The following is a 19,197-nucleotide window of genomic DNA, read 5'->3' on the forward strand; positions in this document are numbered from 1 at the left end:
TTTCAAAATATATTGGTTCTGAAATAATGATACATGTATGAACTGCACTAAAAATGAGTTGTTCTCCACATTCTTGTCCCCCCCCACCACCATATGTTTATGGATCCTTCAAAATCATCACTATTTGGCTAGAACTTCAACTAGCTGTGGTTAACCAGGGTCCATCTCATTATTTCCATTACCCACTGCCTACACAGAGTCATCCCAGTAGTGTCTACCCATTAGAATCTCATCTAGAATCACATCCAGGTCTGAATGTTTTTTCTCATGCAACTGTACCCACAAAGAGTGCATTCTGAATTTTGAGATGCCTTCTGTAGCATCATGGCACTCCCTGCAGCATGTCATATGCTACAGTGATGCTTTTCACTTTTAGGCTACTTTTATTCATCATGTCTCAAGGAAAGATGAAGTGGTCTATGAATGTCATCCTTTCCTTCCCAACCTGCTGTTGCCTAACCCTGCCAAACAGTGTGTTTAGCCCTATCACCACTACGTCTTGTTCCCAAAGACAAGCTACTGCTAAGACGTCTATCCTGGGCTCCAGATCTAGCACAGAGCATGTGAACTACTGAAGGACAAAGGATGACCTCATTAACACTGGTCTGCATAAGTCCTATTTTTTTCTTTTTCTTTTTCCATCTTTATTACATGGGGTAATTCTTATTTACGTTTCAAATGTTATTCCCTTTCCCAGTTTCCAGACCAACATGCCCCTAGTCCCTCCCCTCCCCTTCTATATGGGTGTTCCTCTCCCCTTCCTCCTCCCATTACCGCCCTCCCCCAAAACAATCCCATTCACTCGGGGTCCAGCCTTGGCAGGACCAAGGCCTTCCCCTTCCACTGGTGCCCTTACTAGGTTATTTATTGCTACCTATGAAGTTGGAGCCCAGGGTCAGTCCATGTATAGTCTTTAGGTAGTGGCTTAGTCCCTGAAGCTCTAGTTGGTTGACATTGTTGTTCATATGGGGTCTCAAGCCCCTTCAACTCTTTCAGTCCTTGCTCTGATTCTTTCAACGAGGGTCCCATTCTCAGTTCAGTGGTTTGCTGCTGGCATTCACCTATGTATTTGCTGTATTCTGGTTGTGTCCCTCAGGAAAGATCTACATCCGGTTCCTGTTGTCCTGCACTTCTTTGCTTCATCCAACTTTTCTAATTGGGTGGCTGTATATGTATGGGCCACATGTGGGGCAGGTGCCGAATGGGCGGTCCTTCAGCCTCTGTTGTAAACTTTGCCTCCCTATTTCCTCCCAAGGGTATTCTTGTTCCCCCCCCCCTTTTTTTTTGGTTCTTTTTTTTTCGGAGCTGGGGACCGAACCCAGGGCCTTGCGCTTCCTAGGTAAGCGCTCTACCACTGAGCTAAATCCCCAGCCCCTCTTGTTCCCCTTTTAAAGAAGGAGTGAAGCATTCGCATTTTGGTCATCCTTCCTGAGTTTCATGTGTTCTGTGCATCTAGGGTAATTTGAGCATTTGGGCTAATATCCACTTATCAATGAGTGCATACCATGTGTGTTTTTCTGTGATTGGGTTACCTCACTCAGGATGATACTTTCCAGTTCCATCCATTTGCCTATGAATTTCATAAAGTCATTGTTTTTGATAGCCGAGTAATATTCCATTGTGTAGATGTTCCACATTTTCTGTATCCATTCCTCTGTTGAAGAGGGTTCTTTCCAGCTTCTGGCTATTATAAATAAGGCTGCTATGAACATATTGGAGCATGTGTCTTTGTTATATGTTGAGACATCTTTTGGGTATATGCCCAAGAGAGGTATAGCTGGGTCCTCAGGTAGTGCAATGTTCAATTTTCTGAGGAACCTCCAGACTGATTTCCAGAATGGTTGTACCAGTCTGCAATCCCACCAACAATGGAGGAGTGTTGATCTTTCTCCACATCCTCGCCAGCATCTGCTGTCACCTGAGTTTTTGATCTCAGCCATTCTCACTGGTGTGAGGTGGAATCTCAGGGTTGTTTTGATTTGCATTTCCCTTATGACTAAAGATGTTGAACATTTCTTTAGGTGTTTCTCAGCCATTTGGCATTCCTCAGCTGTGAATTCTTTGTTTAGCTCTGAACCCCATTTTTAATAGGGTTATTTGTCTCCCTACGGTCTAACTTCTTGAGTTCTTTGTATATTTTGGATATAAGCCCTCTATCAGTTGTAGAATTGGTAAAGACATTTTCCCAATCTGTTGGTTGCTGTTTTGTCCTAACAACAGTGTCCTTTGCCTTACAGAAGCTTTGCAGTTTTATGAGATCCCATTTGTCGATTCTTGATCTTAAAGCATAAGCCATTGGTGTTTTGTCAGGAAATTTTCTCCAGTGCCCATGTGTTCGAGATTCTTCCCCACTTTTTCTTCTATTAGTTTAAATGTATCTGGTTTGATGTGGAGGTCCTTGATCCACTTGGACTTAAGCTTTGTACAAGGTGATAAGCATGGATCAATCTGCATTCTTCTACATGCTGACCTCCAGTTGAACCAGCACCATTTGCTAAAAATGCTATATTTTTTCCATTGGATGGTTTTGGCACCTTTGTCAAAAAATCAAGTGATCTTAGGTGTGTGGGTTCATTTCTGGGTCTTCAATTCTATTCCATTGGTCTATCTGTCTGTCTCTGTACCAATACCATGCAGTTTTTATCACTATTGCTCTGTAATACTGCTTGAGTTCAGGGATAGTGATTCCCCCTGAAGTCCTTTTATTGTTGAGGATAGTTTTAGCTATCCTGGGTTTTTTGTTATTCCAGATGAATTTGCAAATTGTTCTGTCTAACTCTTTGAAGAATTGGATTGGTATTTTGATGGGGATTGCATTGAATCTGTAGATTGCTTTCAGTAAAATGGCCATTTTTACTATATTAATCCTGCCCATCCATGAGCTTAGGAGGTCTTTCCATCTTCTGAGATCTTCAATTTCTTTCTTCAGAGGCTTGAAGTTCTTATCATACAGATCTTTCACTCTGCACAAGTCCTATTAAGTCACTTGGCACAGTTGGATTTTCATTTTCAAGTAAAAAGTATAGTTTCTGACTTCACATCTTTCTTCTCAAAGTTTATTTGAATGGAAGAGAAACATCTAATCTGCTACCTTTATATTAAACCTAATTGAAACTTAATTACTACTTGAATGATCCCTTTTTCTGATGTGTGTGTGTGTGTGTGAGCGCGCGCGCGTGAGCACGCGCATGGAGGCCAGAGGACAATATCAGATGTCCTACCTTCTCTGCTTTATTCTCTTCAGACAGGGTCTTTCCCTGAACCTGGAACTAGGGTGGCAGCCAGCAAGCACTGGAATCCTTCAGTCACCATACCTCACTGTGCCAGGGTTGCACGACCTTGACTAGCATATGGGCCGAATGTTTGAATCCAGATTCTTGCTCAGAAAATGCTTTTATCTGCTGAACATTCTCCCTAACCCCTCATTTCTATTTTTGATTATGTAGACTTGTCTATTCTTTGTTCATTGGGCACTTTTCATGATCTTAGAAAGATTTTAGAAAAAAACCCTTTACAAGAATCTGGAGTTGCTAGCCTTTCTTGTTTTGACTTTCTATGCCTTGTTGTCTTAGTTTATTATTTGGCACAAAAGCTTTGAAAATCATGTATACTTTGTTATGAAGACAAAAACAAAGAAATAAGAATATAATGACTACTTTATCTATGTATAACATATTAGTCCAGATTTTGTGTGACCAAACTAATAAGGTGTAAAATCCTAGAACTCACTAGTTTATTCTAGTAGGTCACAGGAAGCACAGAAACCATAGAAACCACAGTGAACCCAAAGCATCTCTGATGAGAAGAAGCAAGAGTGTTTGTATTTTTAAAGTACCGACTGAAAAAAATCCATGACAGAAAAGTAAGGAAGTTAAAAAGGACACCATCAAAGTGACTTCAGAGTATTAGTAAGTCTTTCTTGTTCTGCAATCATGTTATCTCCACATTTCATTTGATTGTGTCTTGCCACACACGAGTGGGAGAGAGATAGGTTTTGCTACCAACTTAACTTTCAGTTTGAATGGTTTAACCTCCAACAGGGTTCAAATGAATCCTTTTAAGTCACTTGAAAGAAATTAACCTTCAGTTAACCTTCAGAGTGATGACATGATTTTAAACGTCTTATATCCAGGGTCAGTCATCTTACAGCATTTGAGAGAGAACAAATGATTTTCATTTTATTGGTTTGCAGAAGAGTTGATATGATCACCATTCTACTCTGAAGAACCAGAGCCATGCCTTCAATTGGATCCTGTTTAGCTAGCAAGAGTTTTGAAATATAATGCAGCAAGTAGGTATCCTTGGTGGGTTGTGTCATGGTGTGTCCTGAAGAAGTTACACCATGAAACAGATATGATATAAAAGAAGTTTACTGGAAAAGGGGAGAGAGGAGGAGAGGAACATTATGGAGGATATAGAGCCAGACAAGTGGATGTGTAGACAGGTAGACAGAGCACAGAGAGAGAAAGTCTTGGGGCAGAGAGAGGAGGAAAAGATGGGGAGAGAGGGGATACACGAAGAGAACAGAGAGAGGGAACTCCAAGAACAGAGAAAGAGCTGGTGAGGTGGTTAGGTCCTTTCACCCACTTCACACCTGACAGCATCTAGGTCCCTGAGAGCAGTCCAGTAGAATTGCTTGTATACTAAGAGCAGGTATACCAGAGCTGTGAGCAAGTGATGTATCTTCTTTAAAGAATATTCAAAAGCCACATCACACTCATCTTCCAGCCTAAAAATCCTGAAAAACATAAACTATTGTTGGCAGATAGATATGGAGTTTTCAAACTCACACGAAAGCATCCTGTTTTCCTTATACAGACAAAGATTTTAAGATGTAAATTCTCAAAAATTTAACCATTTGTATGGTGTAAGTTGAGATAAAGGTGGTAAGAGCACCTTGTGGTTCCCTAAGATCCACTCTGAGCTCCCAGTGTCTATCTTCACTTCCTACTTTTGTTTTGTAAGGTCTAATCACTGGGAGGCAGACAAGGGATCAGAGAGTGGGAGTAGGCAGTTGAGTTCTTTCTTCTGCCCTGAGTTGCTAAATCCTAGCAACTGATTTTCAGTGTCAGAGCTTAGGGAGTGGTTTTGTTTTGTTTTGTTTTGACCCTTCAAGTTATAAGACAGAAAACAAAATTCTTTCTTCAACTCTGAAAATTTTTTAGTAAGAATAGATCATTAAATGACAAACTAACAAGGGAGAAAAAGGAAGTATATTTAATATTTGGGAAGAAAGAATGTTTCTTAAACATGTGGCTTTGTATTCTAACTTGTATAGAATCTTCAACAATGAAAAGTGAACATTTAAAGAAGTAGCAAAAAGAAAGAAAGAAAGGAAGGAAGGAAGGAAGGAAGAAAGGAAGAAAAAAAAGAAAAGAATTTACATCTCTGTGGGTGTGAACTTGTTGGACAGTTGAAAAATGGCAGAAAAGACTAGTTTATAAAATTTGTGAGTGTTGATTCCTCTGGTATAAGCTCCAGGTTGATATTGATCTCAAGTTGTCTTTGTGGTTAGCCATTTCTCTTTAAGGTGGGAGGATACCTTTTGGCTTCAAAAATTGTATGTTCTGCTTTTAGGTTGGGGGCGGGGGACAGAGAGCTTTCTGCATTTATAGCTTCTCACCAACCACCAAAAATATGCCAACAACTATGGCAGAGTCATGTTCTGGGGTAAATGTGGATCTCTTGCAAGACACACATATAGCAGCTTCCATTGCTGCTACAGGGTCACCAACTTCTATTGTTGCTGGCCTCTGGACATTGGTTCTTCAGACCCTACTCACCTTTCTATGCTCTAGAGTCAGATCATTTTTTATCTACCCAATACAGTGTTTCTCTTTGTTTTTAAAATGCCATGGCTAGAATCAGTGGTCCTAACCAGGGGTCTTAATTACAGAAGTGGATCTTTTCTAGAACAAGAAATGAAAGTTTTCTAAGAGAAACTGGAGCCCTTTTTGCTTTACAAAACATAATTTTGTGGCTAACTTGCTGAAATCTGGAGAGGACTCTTGGTCTGCACTAGGGTTCCCTGCTGCTATTGTCTCTTCCAGTGGCTCTGCTCCTCAGTCTACTGCTCTCAACAGGGCTTTGGTGCTTTTTCTTGTCACTTCTGAATGTCTATTGCACACCAGTTTTTTCATAAGCAGTTTTGTATCTGTTTACCCATCCAAGGCCCCAAGAGCTCTTATGATTCATCTTTGTGGGGAAATCAAAGCTTAGAAGACCCTGACTGCCAGGTCTTTCTTTCTGCAGAATTCCAGAGACCAGCTCAGATAACTCTGTCAAGGTTTGCAGAATTCAGAACATTCCTAAGTAGGTGCTTTGTGGTGTAAGTTTTGTTTTAAAGAAAGCCTCTTTCAGAGGAAAGTAACCTATCAGAATAATAATAACAGAGCTCCCCCTGCTAAAACTATTTTTAATGCAAAAGCTCACTACGCATACCCCTTCCTTAGAAGCTTTATTTAAGTGGTATTTGTAGCCAGATTCCAATTCACAACACTTTGAAAGCAACACGCAAGTCTCAGTGAAACGTCTCTGCATTTTATTCACTATGACCAATGGCCTCATTAGCATTTATTCTCTGAGAGTGATAGGTTCTATTGCACTTAGATTATGCCAATTAGCACAGAGAAGAGAACAGAGAGTGGAAAAGCTATGGAAGACCTATATGATAAAGAAGCCCTGAGCTGAAATATACCGAAGCAGGGGGACAGGGCGTGGCTAACTCACACTCAGGATTGCATAATACCAAAATTTCAAAATTAATCCTGTAGAGACCTCAGCCCAGCATACAACACTCCTGGTTGGAAAAGAAGAACTGTAGATCTTTTGTGTTGAGCTTTTTTTTTTTTTCAAATCTTTACCATCACTTACTCTTTTATCTCCGCCTTCTCTTTCTGCAGGAAGCTTTATTTCCTACTTTTGCACACCAAGTTTGTACCTCCAGATCTGTTACTGAGACGCCTGAGACACCAGAGCCATCATAAAGAAGCCATAGTAGGTGAGTCGTGATTTCTCCATGACTTTATGAATGTTAAGCTCAAGCTTGAAGTGCAGGGTACTAGAGAGATAGCCTGAAGTATTGTACAACCTGTGCACCTGGAGGCAAGGATCAATTTTTTGGGAGAGAAGAGAGTATAATGTGCACCAATAAACATTAGAAAGACCCTAGTGTCGGTGCAGAAATGAGGGTGTTGCTGGGTGGGATCAGGTGATAAAAGGGGACAATCATCTTCAAGGCACCCACAGGCTTACTCTGTCCCTCTTAGCATGCAGAGGGCTTACATTTCTTGAACTTTATGCCATGAAATCTTTTACCTCTAGTCCATCTATGCCTTCTAATTTGGCCCTTGTCTCTCCTCATGAGAGCCACACAGACCAAAAAGATCTCTCTCTCTCTCTCTCTCTCTCTCTCTCTCTCTCTCCCTCCCTCCCTCCCTCCCTCCCTCCCTCCCTCCTTTTCTCCCTCCTTTCTCCCTGCTTCCCTCTCCCCATCATCTCTTTTTTTTTTCTTTTGGGAGGCAGCTTTCCTACAGTCCTGGGTGCTAGCTATGTCTTAATGCCCTAAGTGATACACACTTTCTAGACTGTTCAGTGTAATTCAGTGTAGTAGGAACTAAGTGCTGGCTATGTGCCATACATAGGGATAGATGAATTAGCATTTGCCTAGTATTTTCCATAATGGCTGGAATTCAGAACAGACCAGAACTTAGTGCAGTGTAATTCTTCAGGCACATGCATTTTCTTCTTGATTTTCATCAAAGATCTCATTTAGTTTCTTCAGTCTAGTGATATGGCTCAGTGATGTGAAATGCAAGCTTCATTTGGCTACCACTTAAGGGATGGAAGAAGTGCTGTTCTATATAGGTGGATAAAAACAAATTTATAGTCACTATCAGGAAAAAGCAGTCTTAACAATCAAATGTAATGATGCTACATTTTATAATCTTATAATTAAAGACTTTTGTGTACTTTTTCAGTGAGCATTTACTGGTTACTCTTTTAGCCACATAAAATTATAGAGTCAGAGATTAAAAACATTGCCACTCCTTAACCTCAGAGGAGTGCATGGTATATAAAAGATAGCATGATAAGTGGTTACTTAAATTTCACAAGAGCGGAGTGATTTACCAGAGAGTAAGCCTCACAAAAGAAGGGGAATTTAAGTAGGAGGTAGATGAATAGGAGTCATTTTAGGCTAAGGGACAAGCACAGAGTAAATCACTGAGGCATAAAGGAAGTGGTGAGTTCGGAGGAAATATAGAGAAGACAGTTGTGGGTGTGCACAGGACTGGAGTGCTGATCAACCACTCTGAAGTCCCACCACATCCAAGTCATGTGGCTATTGGGGGTTTCAGGCTGAGGAGTGCCTATGCAATGTTAACTGTTAGGGCAGACAGAATGAGAGGGATGAGCTATGGGTGAAGGAAAGATCAATATGAAGTGAGTAGCAGATGAGATAAGAAACTAGCAGCTCATAGAGGGCAGAGGGGATGATTTTGAAAAGAATGTAGGGGTAGAATTCCTATGATACAATTCTAACACAGAACATTCAACTCTGGTGGACTTCACAGCAACTTAGTTTTTATGCAGGAAAACAGATGTTTGACTTTAAATTACTCAGGTTTCCTATTAGAGGCAGAAGTTTTTTATTTTACTTTTACTTATTTTATATGTTTGTGTGTGTCTTCATTAGTAAATGCCATGTGAGTTCAGCTGCCTTCAAAGACCAGAAAAGGGCATTGGATTCACCACAAGTGCTAGGAACTGAATTTGAATCGTCTGCAAAAACAGTAGGTACTCTTCTTAACTGCTGGATCATCTGTCTAGTCATCTAATTTGGAGGCAGGATTTGAATCTAATCTAGTTGGTTCTGATGGACAACCTTTAATTTTCTGAAGAGGAATGATTTGGAATAATACCAGAGATTTCTACTTATAAACTTTAATAGATAATAATAACTAAGATGAAGATCTCATAATTTGGTCAGTAAAACAATTCCTGTGTCAAATACTTGCTGTGAAAACCTAGTGACCTGAATTCCAATCCCTGTAGCTTATATAGGAGGGAAAGAGCAGATTGTCTTCTGACCTCCAAATATTTACAGCAGTGCATGTGTATCCACTTCATGTATAAGTCATAGCAGATGCTAAATAAATATTGACTGTGTAGACACATTTATGAAGAGATACTATCAAATGTGAAAAATTAAACTCTGATGTTTCAGTGAAGGTGGAACTTGAACACAGAGGCTTGGAAAACATAAGCATATAGGAGAGTCAAAATCCTGATATTAGCTGATATAATTCAGCTAATGGAGCAAGAATAAAAAGAAAAAAAGATAAAAGTGGGCAAAAGCCAAGTGCAGTGCCTAGAGGTTTTATAAAGTGTGAAGGGAAATGTCACTGAAATATTAATAAGCAGTCATGTAGGAACGTCTTTCTAGAAACTAAAAACAAAATTTTTAAAGATTTATCTGTTTACTTATTTTGTGTAAGTATCTGTGCCCACTACAGTTTATGTGACTTAAGTGTGTGCAGGTGTCCATGGAGGTCAAAAAGTGAAAGATCCAATCCCCTAAAACTGGAATTACAGGTGATTCTGAGCTCCCTGCTGTGGGTATAGGAAATCAACTTGGGCTCTCTGCGAGAGCAGTAAGTGACTTTGACCATTGAGCAATTTCTCAGCCCCTTAAAAAGAGTTCTGATTGGGGAAATTCATGCTCAATGAAAAGAATTTGGAAAGGAGTTAAAGCATTTGAACATTGAATTATCATTGCAACCTTGTCAAAAGAAGTATGAGAGGAAGATAGAGACAAAAGTTGAGATGGTTATTAGAATGCTTTGGCTGCAAGGAATAGATGGTGCAATTTATAATGGTTTATTTTCTTTCTGAAATGAAAAGTCAGAAAGTGTGCCCTCTGTATGGCTTGTGTACAATGTCTAGGTCTTTTGTGTATAGTCCCAAACATGAAGCTTATGTTACACAAGTTGAAATAGGAGAAAGGGCCATCAGTGTCTCTTCTGTATCTCTTTTGTTGTGGAAGAAACTTCCTAGAAACCTCCTAGCAAATTCTACTTACATCTTTTTGGTCATGAATCCCCAGAGAATATCACCACACACAGAGAAGTAGTAAATAAAGACATGCACCTCTTGTAGCCTTACAATGAGAAACATGCTCACCAGGGAATTCCAAGAATGTTAAGGAAATGGTCGCAGAGTTGACAAGTTGTGACTTCTGTTAGGAATAAAAGAAAAGTGATGGTCACAGGGGGTCAAGAAGATGACTATAAAGGAGAAACCAAAGACAGGGATGCTGCTTAAATGGAGCAAGGCTAATTGAATTAAGGAATTTGGCATTTGCATTACAAGTAATCATTTTGTTCTCTGTCCACAGAATCAAAGGAAATGGAAGACAGTAATATGTTACCTCAGTTCATCCATGGCATACTATCAACATCTCATTCTCTATTTCCAAGAAGTATCCAAGAGCTTGATGAGGGGGCCACCACACCGTATGACTATGATGATGGTGAACCTTGTCATAAAACCAGTGTGAAGCAAATTGGAGCTTGGATCCTGCCCCCACTCTACTCCCTGGTATTCATCTTTGGTTTTGTGGGCAACATGTTGGTCATTATAATTCTGATAAGCTGTAAAAAGCTGAAGAGCATGACTGATATCTACCTGTTCAACCTGGCCATCTCTGACCTGCTCTTCCTGCTCACACTCCCATTCTGGGCTCACTATGCTGCAAATGAGTGGGTCTTTGGGAATATAATGTGCAAATTATTCACAGGGCTTTATCACATTGGGTATTTTGGTGGAATCTTCTTCATTATCCTCCTGACAATTGATAGATATTTGGCTATTGTCCATGCTGTCTTTGCTTTAAAAGCCAGGACAGTTACCTTTGGGGTAATAACAAGTGTAGTCACTTGGGTGGTGGCTGTGTTTGCCTCTCTACCAGGAATCATATTTACTAAATCTGAACAAGAAGATGATCAGCACACTTGTGGCCCTTATTTTCCAACAATCTGGAAGAATTTCCAAACAATAATGAGGAATATCTTGAGTTTGATCCTGCCCCTACTTGTCATGGTCATCTGCTACTCAGGAATCCTCCACACCCTGTTTCGCTGTAGGAATGAGAAAAAGAGGCATAGGGCTGTGAGGCTCATCTTTGCCATCATGATTGTCTACTTTCTCTTCTGGACTCCATACAATATTGTTCTCTTCCTGACCACCTTCCAGGAATTCTTGGGAATGAGTAACTGTGTGGTTGACATGCACTTAGACCAGGCCATGCAGGTGACAGAGACTCTTGGAATGACACACTGCTGCGTTAATCCTATCATTTATGCCTTTGTTGGTGAGAAGTTCCGAAGGTATCTCTCCATATTTTTCAGAAAGCACATTGCCAAAAATCTCTGCAAACAATGCCCAGTTTTCTATAGGGAGACAGCAGACCGAGTGAGCTCAACATTTACCCCTTCTACTGGGGAGCAAGAAGTCTCAGTTGGGTTGTAAAGTAAGTAGCAGTCCCCCCCCCCCTTTTTTTAAGCAGGGAAGGAGAGGACAGTTTGTATATAGTAACAAACCTCAAAGACAATAATTCTTACTTTTGGTCATGATTCCTTTGGGGAAGTCAAATGACCCTTTCACAGAGGTCACTTAAAACCATCAGAAAACACACACACACACACACACACACACACACATTATAATTCATGACAGTAGCAATATTACAGCTATGAAGTAGCAACAAAAATAATTTTATGGTTGGGGATCACCACAACATGAGGAACTGTATTAAAGGATCACAGGATTAAGAAGGTTGTGAACCACTGCTTATAGATATATTGAACAATAGAGACCTTTAAATCAGGTTCCCAGAACCTTAGGATTATATCACAACTAAACCATATCTCTTCTTGTATATATAATACATGTTTGGAAAATATTCTAGAATAATCATTGATAGATTCTTCAGTGTCTAGTGAACTCTGTCCCTCTGAAGAGCCTCATTGCCTTGTAGCAATACTGTTTTACCAGTCTTCATCATGTTTTGCCCTAATCTAACAAGAAAGACATGGAATGCATAGAAAGGAAGGTGTGAGGCTATCGGGACTGAGTGAGAAGGAAGAAGAGATATGCAGTTGATCCTGAGTGAAGATGGAGACGAAAGTGAACAGGGGCCTTCTCATTTGGAAAGAAACGTCCTGGTCTTCGGCTTCTTCTCCCACCTGTGTTTAATTTGAAGGCTTTATCAGGTTGTGGGAAATCTGGAAACTAATTGTTTGTTGGGAACTTCATTTGAGTCCCATGGTCCTTTTATATATAATTGTACTACACATTTTTGCTTTGTTATTTTTATCTATGACATGGAAAATCTTTTCAATATCAAACTCCACTGTTTACATGTTTCTCAAGCCATGGCTCCTTGCATGATGTTTATAAAATTATTGTTTATAAAATATGCATTGTTAGTGATTCGCCTAAAAATAATAAGGGCTCTTGTTTGATCTTCCCAGGGAGAGCAGAGCTGGAGATAGTGAATGACCAAGAATGAGGAGAAAAACCAATCCCTCTACCAGGCATAGAGGGCTACAGCAAAAAGGCAGGGATTTGTGGGACGATAGAAGTGGTATGTTTAGAACCACATAGAATCAGAAGCAAAATGGATGTCTCAGCACCAAGGAAAGGTTTCTGTCTGAATATAAACTTGTTTTATTTTTTTGCTGCTATTTTTCTGCCTCTCAACTACCTTTGCACTTGCTTCTTCCTCATAGCCTTTATCTATTAGCTTCCACCTGGGAAAGGTGTGCATGGAAGAGCCAAATCTGGAAGCCTGGATAGTTTAGGAAGAGAAAAAAGCACTGTTATGTTATCTTTGTGGGTAAAACGAGACTGGATGAAGCATGGACAGAAACCCTTGCTTTGAAAATAGTACTTGGGAACATACCTTAATTACCAGGAACAATAAGCCTGAATAAAAACGATTATAGATAGAATGGGGAAAAGTGTGTCATAGACTATCTTCCAAAGCCTTATTTTTGGATATAAACATAATTTAAATATTTAAAAATTGAAAATAGAAAAAATAAAATCAAGACTGAAAACTTTTAACTTTTAAATGTGATGAAGTACCTCTGTAACTTGCCAAGCTTGAAAATAGTCCATTAGTTATAGAAAAAAATTTTGACTTTGAGCATATGAACTAACATAGATAGCTCAGGATTGGCAGGGACTTGGGGTTTGTGGCATGTGGGGTTACCCAACCATGGTGATTTAGACTCTACGCCATCTGGATCCTAGATGCTGCATAGATGTCACGTGTACATGAAAGTGGTGTACTTGTTCTTTCAGGCTTGGTTTCCCCAAACTCCTTTGGATTTTTTTTTGTCAATGTGATCTTGGTGACAGATTGTCCTTTGAGTGAATGGGAACTCCCAAGTCAAATCAGCCTCTTATCAAAGCATTAAAAATAAATTTACAAAGGAGAAAAGTTAGAGAAACTCCTTCTCATAAGAGAAATATCTTCCCTGAATTGAGCCAAAAATATTCTTCCCTGTGCACTAATGCATTTATTATCTAAAAGAAGCAAGAAACAAAGAAACAGACAACCTGGGAGCTGAGAGTCATTGTGGTCTGGCTTTGCTACCACGTGATGAGAAGAAGTTTCTGAAAGGAGTAGGGGATAAGAGTATCACCTTCAGATAGCCTAACCGTTTTATTTTAAAGACAATGAGATGCAAATATCTGTAAACCTGTGATTTAGAAATAAACCAATGCTCTATCTATACCTCTAGAAATATTAAAAAGAAACAAGCATATGTTTTGTTATACCAATATGGTTGACTATTTTCTTCATAACTACACAACTCTTTCCCTGTACTACTTTACAATTATATATACCTGGTACTTGATGGAAAGGTTGCCTTTCAGGCTAAACACCCTTCTGTAGCTAGTGTGCTAGAAGACCAAGATAAATGACATCGATATCTTCCAATTATAGCCCCAGCAAGGCTGTGCTGATCCTCTTTTCAGCAAAATGTAGCCCTACATCTTGGTGAGTAAGCAGATATGAGGATTGAAGCCAGGACAACAGCCATGGAGAAGAGGAGCAAGAAATTCATGTCCACTATGATAAGCTATTTGTTAAATACAATGCTGACCAATACACATGGACAGGATACTTATTAAAATAATGTTTTTCTACTGTGGCATGCAGTATGACAAGCAGACTGTGGGTCTACAGATTAGGGGGGTAATATGAAAATGGGTGTCATTGCCATGATCTTCATGTTCTTTAGACCTTACAACCCAGGTCCCTGTAGACAGACAATAGGTACAGAGGGCTCAGATATGATCACACAGACATAGGGAAAGAAGAGTATATAGAACTTTTCTGAGAACCCAGACATTGGGGACTAACTCAGTGATGGCATTGTATGACAATATGAACATCTAAAATAGGATTTTCTTGCCACAGAATAAACTGCCTTGTAAGAATTGCCTGCTGGGCCGACAGGAGCCGGATGTAGATCGCTCCTGAGAGACACAGCCAGAATACAGCAAACACAGAGGCGAATGCCAGCAGCAAACCACTGAACTGAGAATAGGACCCCCGTTGAAGGAATCAGAGAAAGAACTAGAAGAGCTTGAAGGGGCTCGAGACCCCATATGTACAACAATGCCAAGCAACCAGAGCTTCCAGGGACTAAGCCACTACCTAAAGACTATACATGGACTGACCCTGGACTCTGGCCTCATAGGTAGCAATGAATATCCTAGTAAGAGCACCAGTGGAAGGGGAAGCCCTGGGTCCTGCTAAGACTGAACCCCCAGTGAACTAGATTGTTTGGGGGAGGGTGGCAATGGGGGGAGGGTGGGGAGGGGAACACCCATAAAGAAGGGGAGGGGGAGGGGGATGTTTGCCCGGAAACCGGGAAAGGGAATAACACTCGAAATGTATATAAGAAATACTCAAGTTAATTTAAAAAAAAAAAAGAATTGCCTGCTGTATGTTTCCAAAAGTGAGCTCTAAAGTCATCTGAGGAGAAGCTTTGAGTGGAAAGTTGGAAGAAAGTGGAAATAGTGGGGAAAATGGCCTTTTGCCTGTGCTGTCAAAGGAGAGGCTAAGCATGTGTAGAGGGCTCTGCAGCTGCCTGCAAGGACTCCATTAAAACCTGTCCTTTTCCTGCTTTTACTCATTATTTAGACTTCTCTAACAAATGAAATTGTTTCAAATGAGATTATCCAGCAAGGATGACTACCCAGGTATCTCGAGGGAAATACATCATGGGAGATAAGGAGTCTGGGCTATGAGTGATTCTGCAAGGCTGCTCAGGAAAATAGTGGAAAAAGAATGGGCATAGGTTTAGGGAGTGACCAAAAGAGGTTAGAATTTGTTAGAAGATATGGACACTTTGGTATATTGTCTTTGTCCTTGTTCTATTGCTGTGAAGAAATACTATGACCATGGCAATCTTATAAAGCACTTAATTTGGGCTTGCTTACAGTTTCAGAGGCTTAGTCTATTGTCAGAGTGGCAGGGAGCATGGCAGCATGCACAATGCTGATGAAGTAGCTGAGAGATCTATATCCAAATCCATAGGCAGCAGGAAGAGCAAGACATTGGGCCTGACTTGGGTCCTTGAAACCTCAAAGACCCTCTCTAGTGACACATTTTCCCCCCAACAAAGAACATCTCCTAATACTTTCAAATAGTGCCACTCCCTGGAAACTACATATTCAAATCTATGAGTCTATGGGGAGCCATTTTCATTCAAATTATCACAATCTGCTCCCTGGCTTCCATAAGCTTGTCACCATAGCATAATGCAAAAACATATTCAGTTCAACTTCAAAAGTCTTCACAGTCTATCACAACACTGTTTAAAATTCCAAAATTCAAAGTATTCTGAGATTCAAGGAAATCTCTTAACTGTAACTCTTGTAAAATTGAAATAAAAATGCAGATAACATATTGCTAACATACAATGGTACAGAATATACATTACCATTCCAAAAGGGAGGAAAGAGAGCATAGTGAGGAAATGCTGGACAAAAGCAAGACCAAAAATCAGCAGGATAAACCTCAAACTCTGCACCTTCATGTCTGATGTCAACATGTTCTTTAGATCTTCAACTCCTTTCAGCCTTGTTGACTTCAATATACTTCTCTCTCTTGGTCTTGTTTCCATAACCTGTTAGCAGCTCTCCTTGGCAGAAATCCCATGACTGTCATTTCCAACATCTTAGAGTCTTCAACAGAATCCAGCTTCATGTGCTAGCCTTTCTGGGCCATGCAGGGATACACCCTGATATATACCTGACATTAGTGGCTTTTCTTAGTCACGGAGGGAGATTCTTAACTCCTTTCTCGTATCCTTGCCTCTAAAACCAGAACCACATGGCCAAAGCTGCTAAATTCTAAATTCTACTTGCTATGGCTGTACACCACATCCCTTTGTTTGATTAGGTATTTACCTGCTTTCTGTTGTTGATTCCTTTACTGCTTAAGCTTTTCTTTCATTGCTTTCACAAACTGGGAGCTTAGCTGGCTGGGGTCATGTCCACACCAATTCCTTTATTCCATGTATTATCAGGTATTTGTTTACAGTTTTTATCCCTTTGAGTACTGGACTTAACTCCATTACAATTTCTGATCTTCTTTTTCCTCCTCAAAGTATACATTTTTAGTTTTTCTTTGTTTGGCTTGCTCCTTTTCATTATAGAGCTACATAAGAGTGACCACTAATGACCACTCTACATAGTCAATATTAGGCTACACTACCAACACTATTAATCTAAAACTCTTCAGTTTAGCCTTAGGAATATTTTGGGGGGGGGGAAAGGGAAAAAAATCAGCCACATTATTTGTCAAAATATTACAAGAACAATCTTTAGGACACTTACTGATAGTCTCTGAATCCTTTTGAGTCGGGCTGTCATAATCTATATTGCTCTCACCATCACCATCTTCCACACTCCTAGTTATATGTCCCATTAAACCCCACTTAAAGCATTTAATTACTTTCCTAATCCAAAATCCCAAAGTCCACATCCTGCCAACAAGCATCATGGTTAGGCTTCTCATAGAACACTTTGCTCCTTGGTACCAACTTTTGTCTTAGTAACTGTTCTATTAAAGTTAAGAGGTAACATAACCATGACAATCTCTTTTAAAGGAAAGCATTTAATTGGGATTTGCTTATAGTTTCAGAGGTTTAGTCCATTAAGATCATGGTGGGGCACACGGCAGCATGCAGACATAGTGCTGAAGAAGTAGCCGAGAGTTCTATATCTAGATCCCAGGCAGAAGGAAGAGCAAGACACTGAACCTTGCTTGGCCCCTTGAAACCTCAACCCCCAGCCCCATAATCACGAATTTACTCTAAAAAAGGCCACACCTACTCCAACAAGGCCACAACTCCTAATCCTTTCAAGTGGTGCTGCTCCCTGGTGACCAAGCATTCAAATCTATGAGCTTATGAGAAGCCATTCTTATTCAAACCACGACACGTATTATATGTAACATTGAGAAGGTTCTGTTATGGTGTGGCATGTAGTGTGTGTGTGAGTGTGTGTGTGTGTGTGTGTGTGTGTGTGTGTGTTTAGATAAATCAAGACCTGTATCCCTGCTGGCCCCAGCATAAAGTTTGTTCCACATCAGCTGAGTAATTTTTGGTCCATTGACAGTGACTATTAAACCTTTTAGTGTAATCTATGTGCAATATGAAATAGTTTTCTTTCTCTTGAATAAAGTTCAATTGGTCCTTAGAGTCAATTGGATTCTGAAAGCCTGTGCCAAAAGCAAGTATGGGTTCTGCCTTTTCTGTCTCAACTCCACCCCTATCTTCAGCCCTGGTTTGTGGTCTGCCTCAAGGCGACCTCCTGTGCTTCTCCTTTCCAGGAATAGGCTAGCCACAAAGAAAGAGGATATGGCCAGGAGAAGGGCACACATGTGTTTACATAGCTGTTCCCTGCCACAGGCCCTTTTATGTTGACAAAGATGCCCAGAAAGATGGACACTAATTTGTCCTTTCTTCAGAGGACCCAGAACTAGTGATGATCACCATGACTCCTATTAGATATGAAAGATTTTCTTCAACTGGGCTTCTTCCAATCCACCATTTCATTGAGTGATAATATTACCTATCCGTGTTAGTGGGCTCTCAATACAACTGTAGACTTGCTGCCTCCTTTGATAGCCATGCAACATAGTGAACATGCAGTATTGAGATAGCTTTGCTTCTTCATTTATATTCCCAGCATCTATCTCCTACCTCCAATTCCATCCCTTGGTTCTCTGTCTAGCTGAACGACTGCCTTATGAAGAACTGTGGTATAAGAAATGCAACCCTTCCCTATCATAAGCCACTATTTCTAATTTTCCACCTAGATCTGAAGGGAAGGACTTTCAGGAGCCATCTAAGAGAAGATTAAAAACTAGCAGGTGATCGTCCTGAGACAGTTCACTGAAGACTGTGAAACTATGGTGGATGAGCCCTTTTAGGCAAGGCCAAAGGGACTACATTTTAGGAAAGATTCCTACTGTTAATATGATTGTCCTTTTGTTTATATATATATAAAACAATCACTTTTGAGCAGATTTCTGTAGATCAAACAAAATGTAGTCCTGTAGTGATGCTATACAGACAAATAGATTACTTCTTAAATCTCAATTATGATCCTATAAGAATTCCTGAAAGCATACCAGTAATTATTGAGCCCTTTATAACAGGAGTGCTGTTAAAGCCCTTTCTGACATGAAACTCGGCCAGTCTTCAAGTGTCATCAGTTAATTGCTTCTGAGGTAGAAAGAAGGCATTTACTACTTACATTACAAGAGGTCGAAAAACAACCTCAGGTTATAAAAAGGAACTAATGATTTATTGTAGGTACAAGGACAGAAGATGAAATATTGACTGGGTTTATCTATACAAAACTTCAATGATAGCTTAGTTTAACTCTCCATGAACCTGTAGAGCTAATGACAGATAATTAATGTCTAGTCTTAATGGGAACATAAGCAAACATTCTTTGCTGTAAACTTCTTATTTAATTTATGATTTGAATTTATGTTTGAACTTTTAGCGAACTTTTGTAAACAACAACTAAAAAGGATGCTTGGAAAAAATGTGATCCATTCCATTAGAAAAGGTATAAAGGTAATTAGAAAAGGTAACA

The 19,197-nt window shown here is 39.9% G+C and overlaps 1 protein-coding gene across 3 annotated transcripts; it reads left to right on the forward strand.

Moving 5' to 3' along the window:
- Positions 1 to 6,763: 6,763 nt before the first annotated feature.
- Positions 6,764 to 13,853, forward strand: Ccr2 (C-C motif chemokine receptor 2). 3 transcript variants are annotated; one of them, NM_021866.2, is given in 3 exon segments: positions 6,945 to 7,000; positions 8,696 to 8,792; positions 10,397 to 13,851. In NM_021866.2, a coding segment is annotated over 1 exon segment (1,122 nt). In that variant the 5' UTR covers positions 6,945 to 7,000; positions 8,696 to 8,792; positions 10,397 to 10,407; the 3' UTR covers positions 11,530 to 13,851.
- The last annotated feature ends 5,344 nt before the right edge of the window (positions 13,854 to 19,197 follow it).

The sequence above is a fragment of the Rattus norvegicus genome, chromosome 8, assembly GCF_021556685.1.
Source record: "Rattus norvegicus strain SHRSP/BbbUtx chromosome 8, alternate assembly SHRSP_T2T, whole genome shotgun sequence".
NCBI classification, from domain to species: Eukaryota; Metazoa; Chordata; class Mammalia; order Rodentia; family Muridae; genus Rattus; species Rattus norvegicus.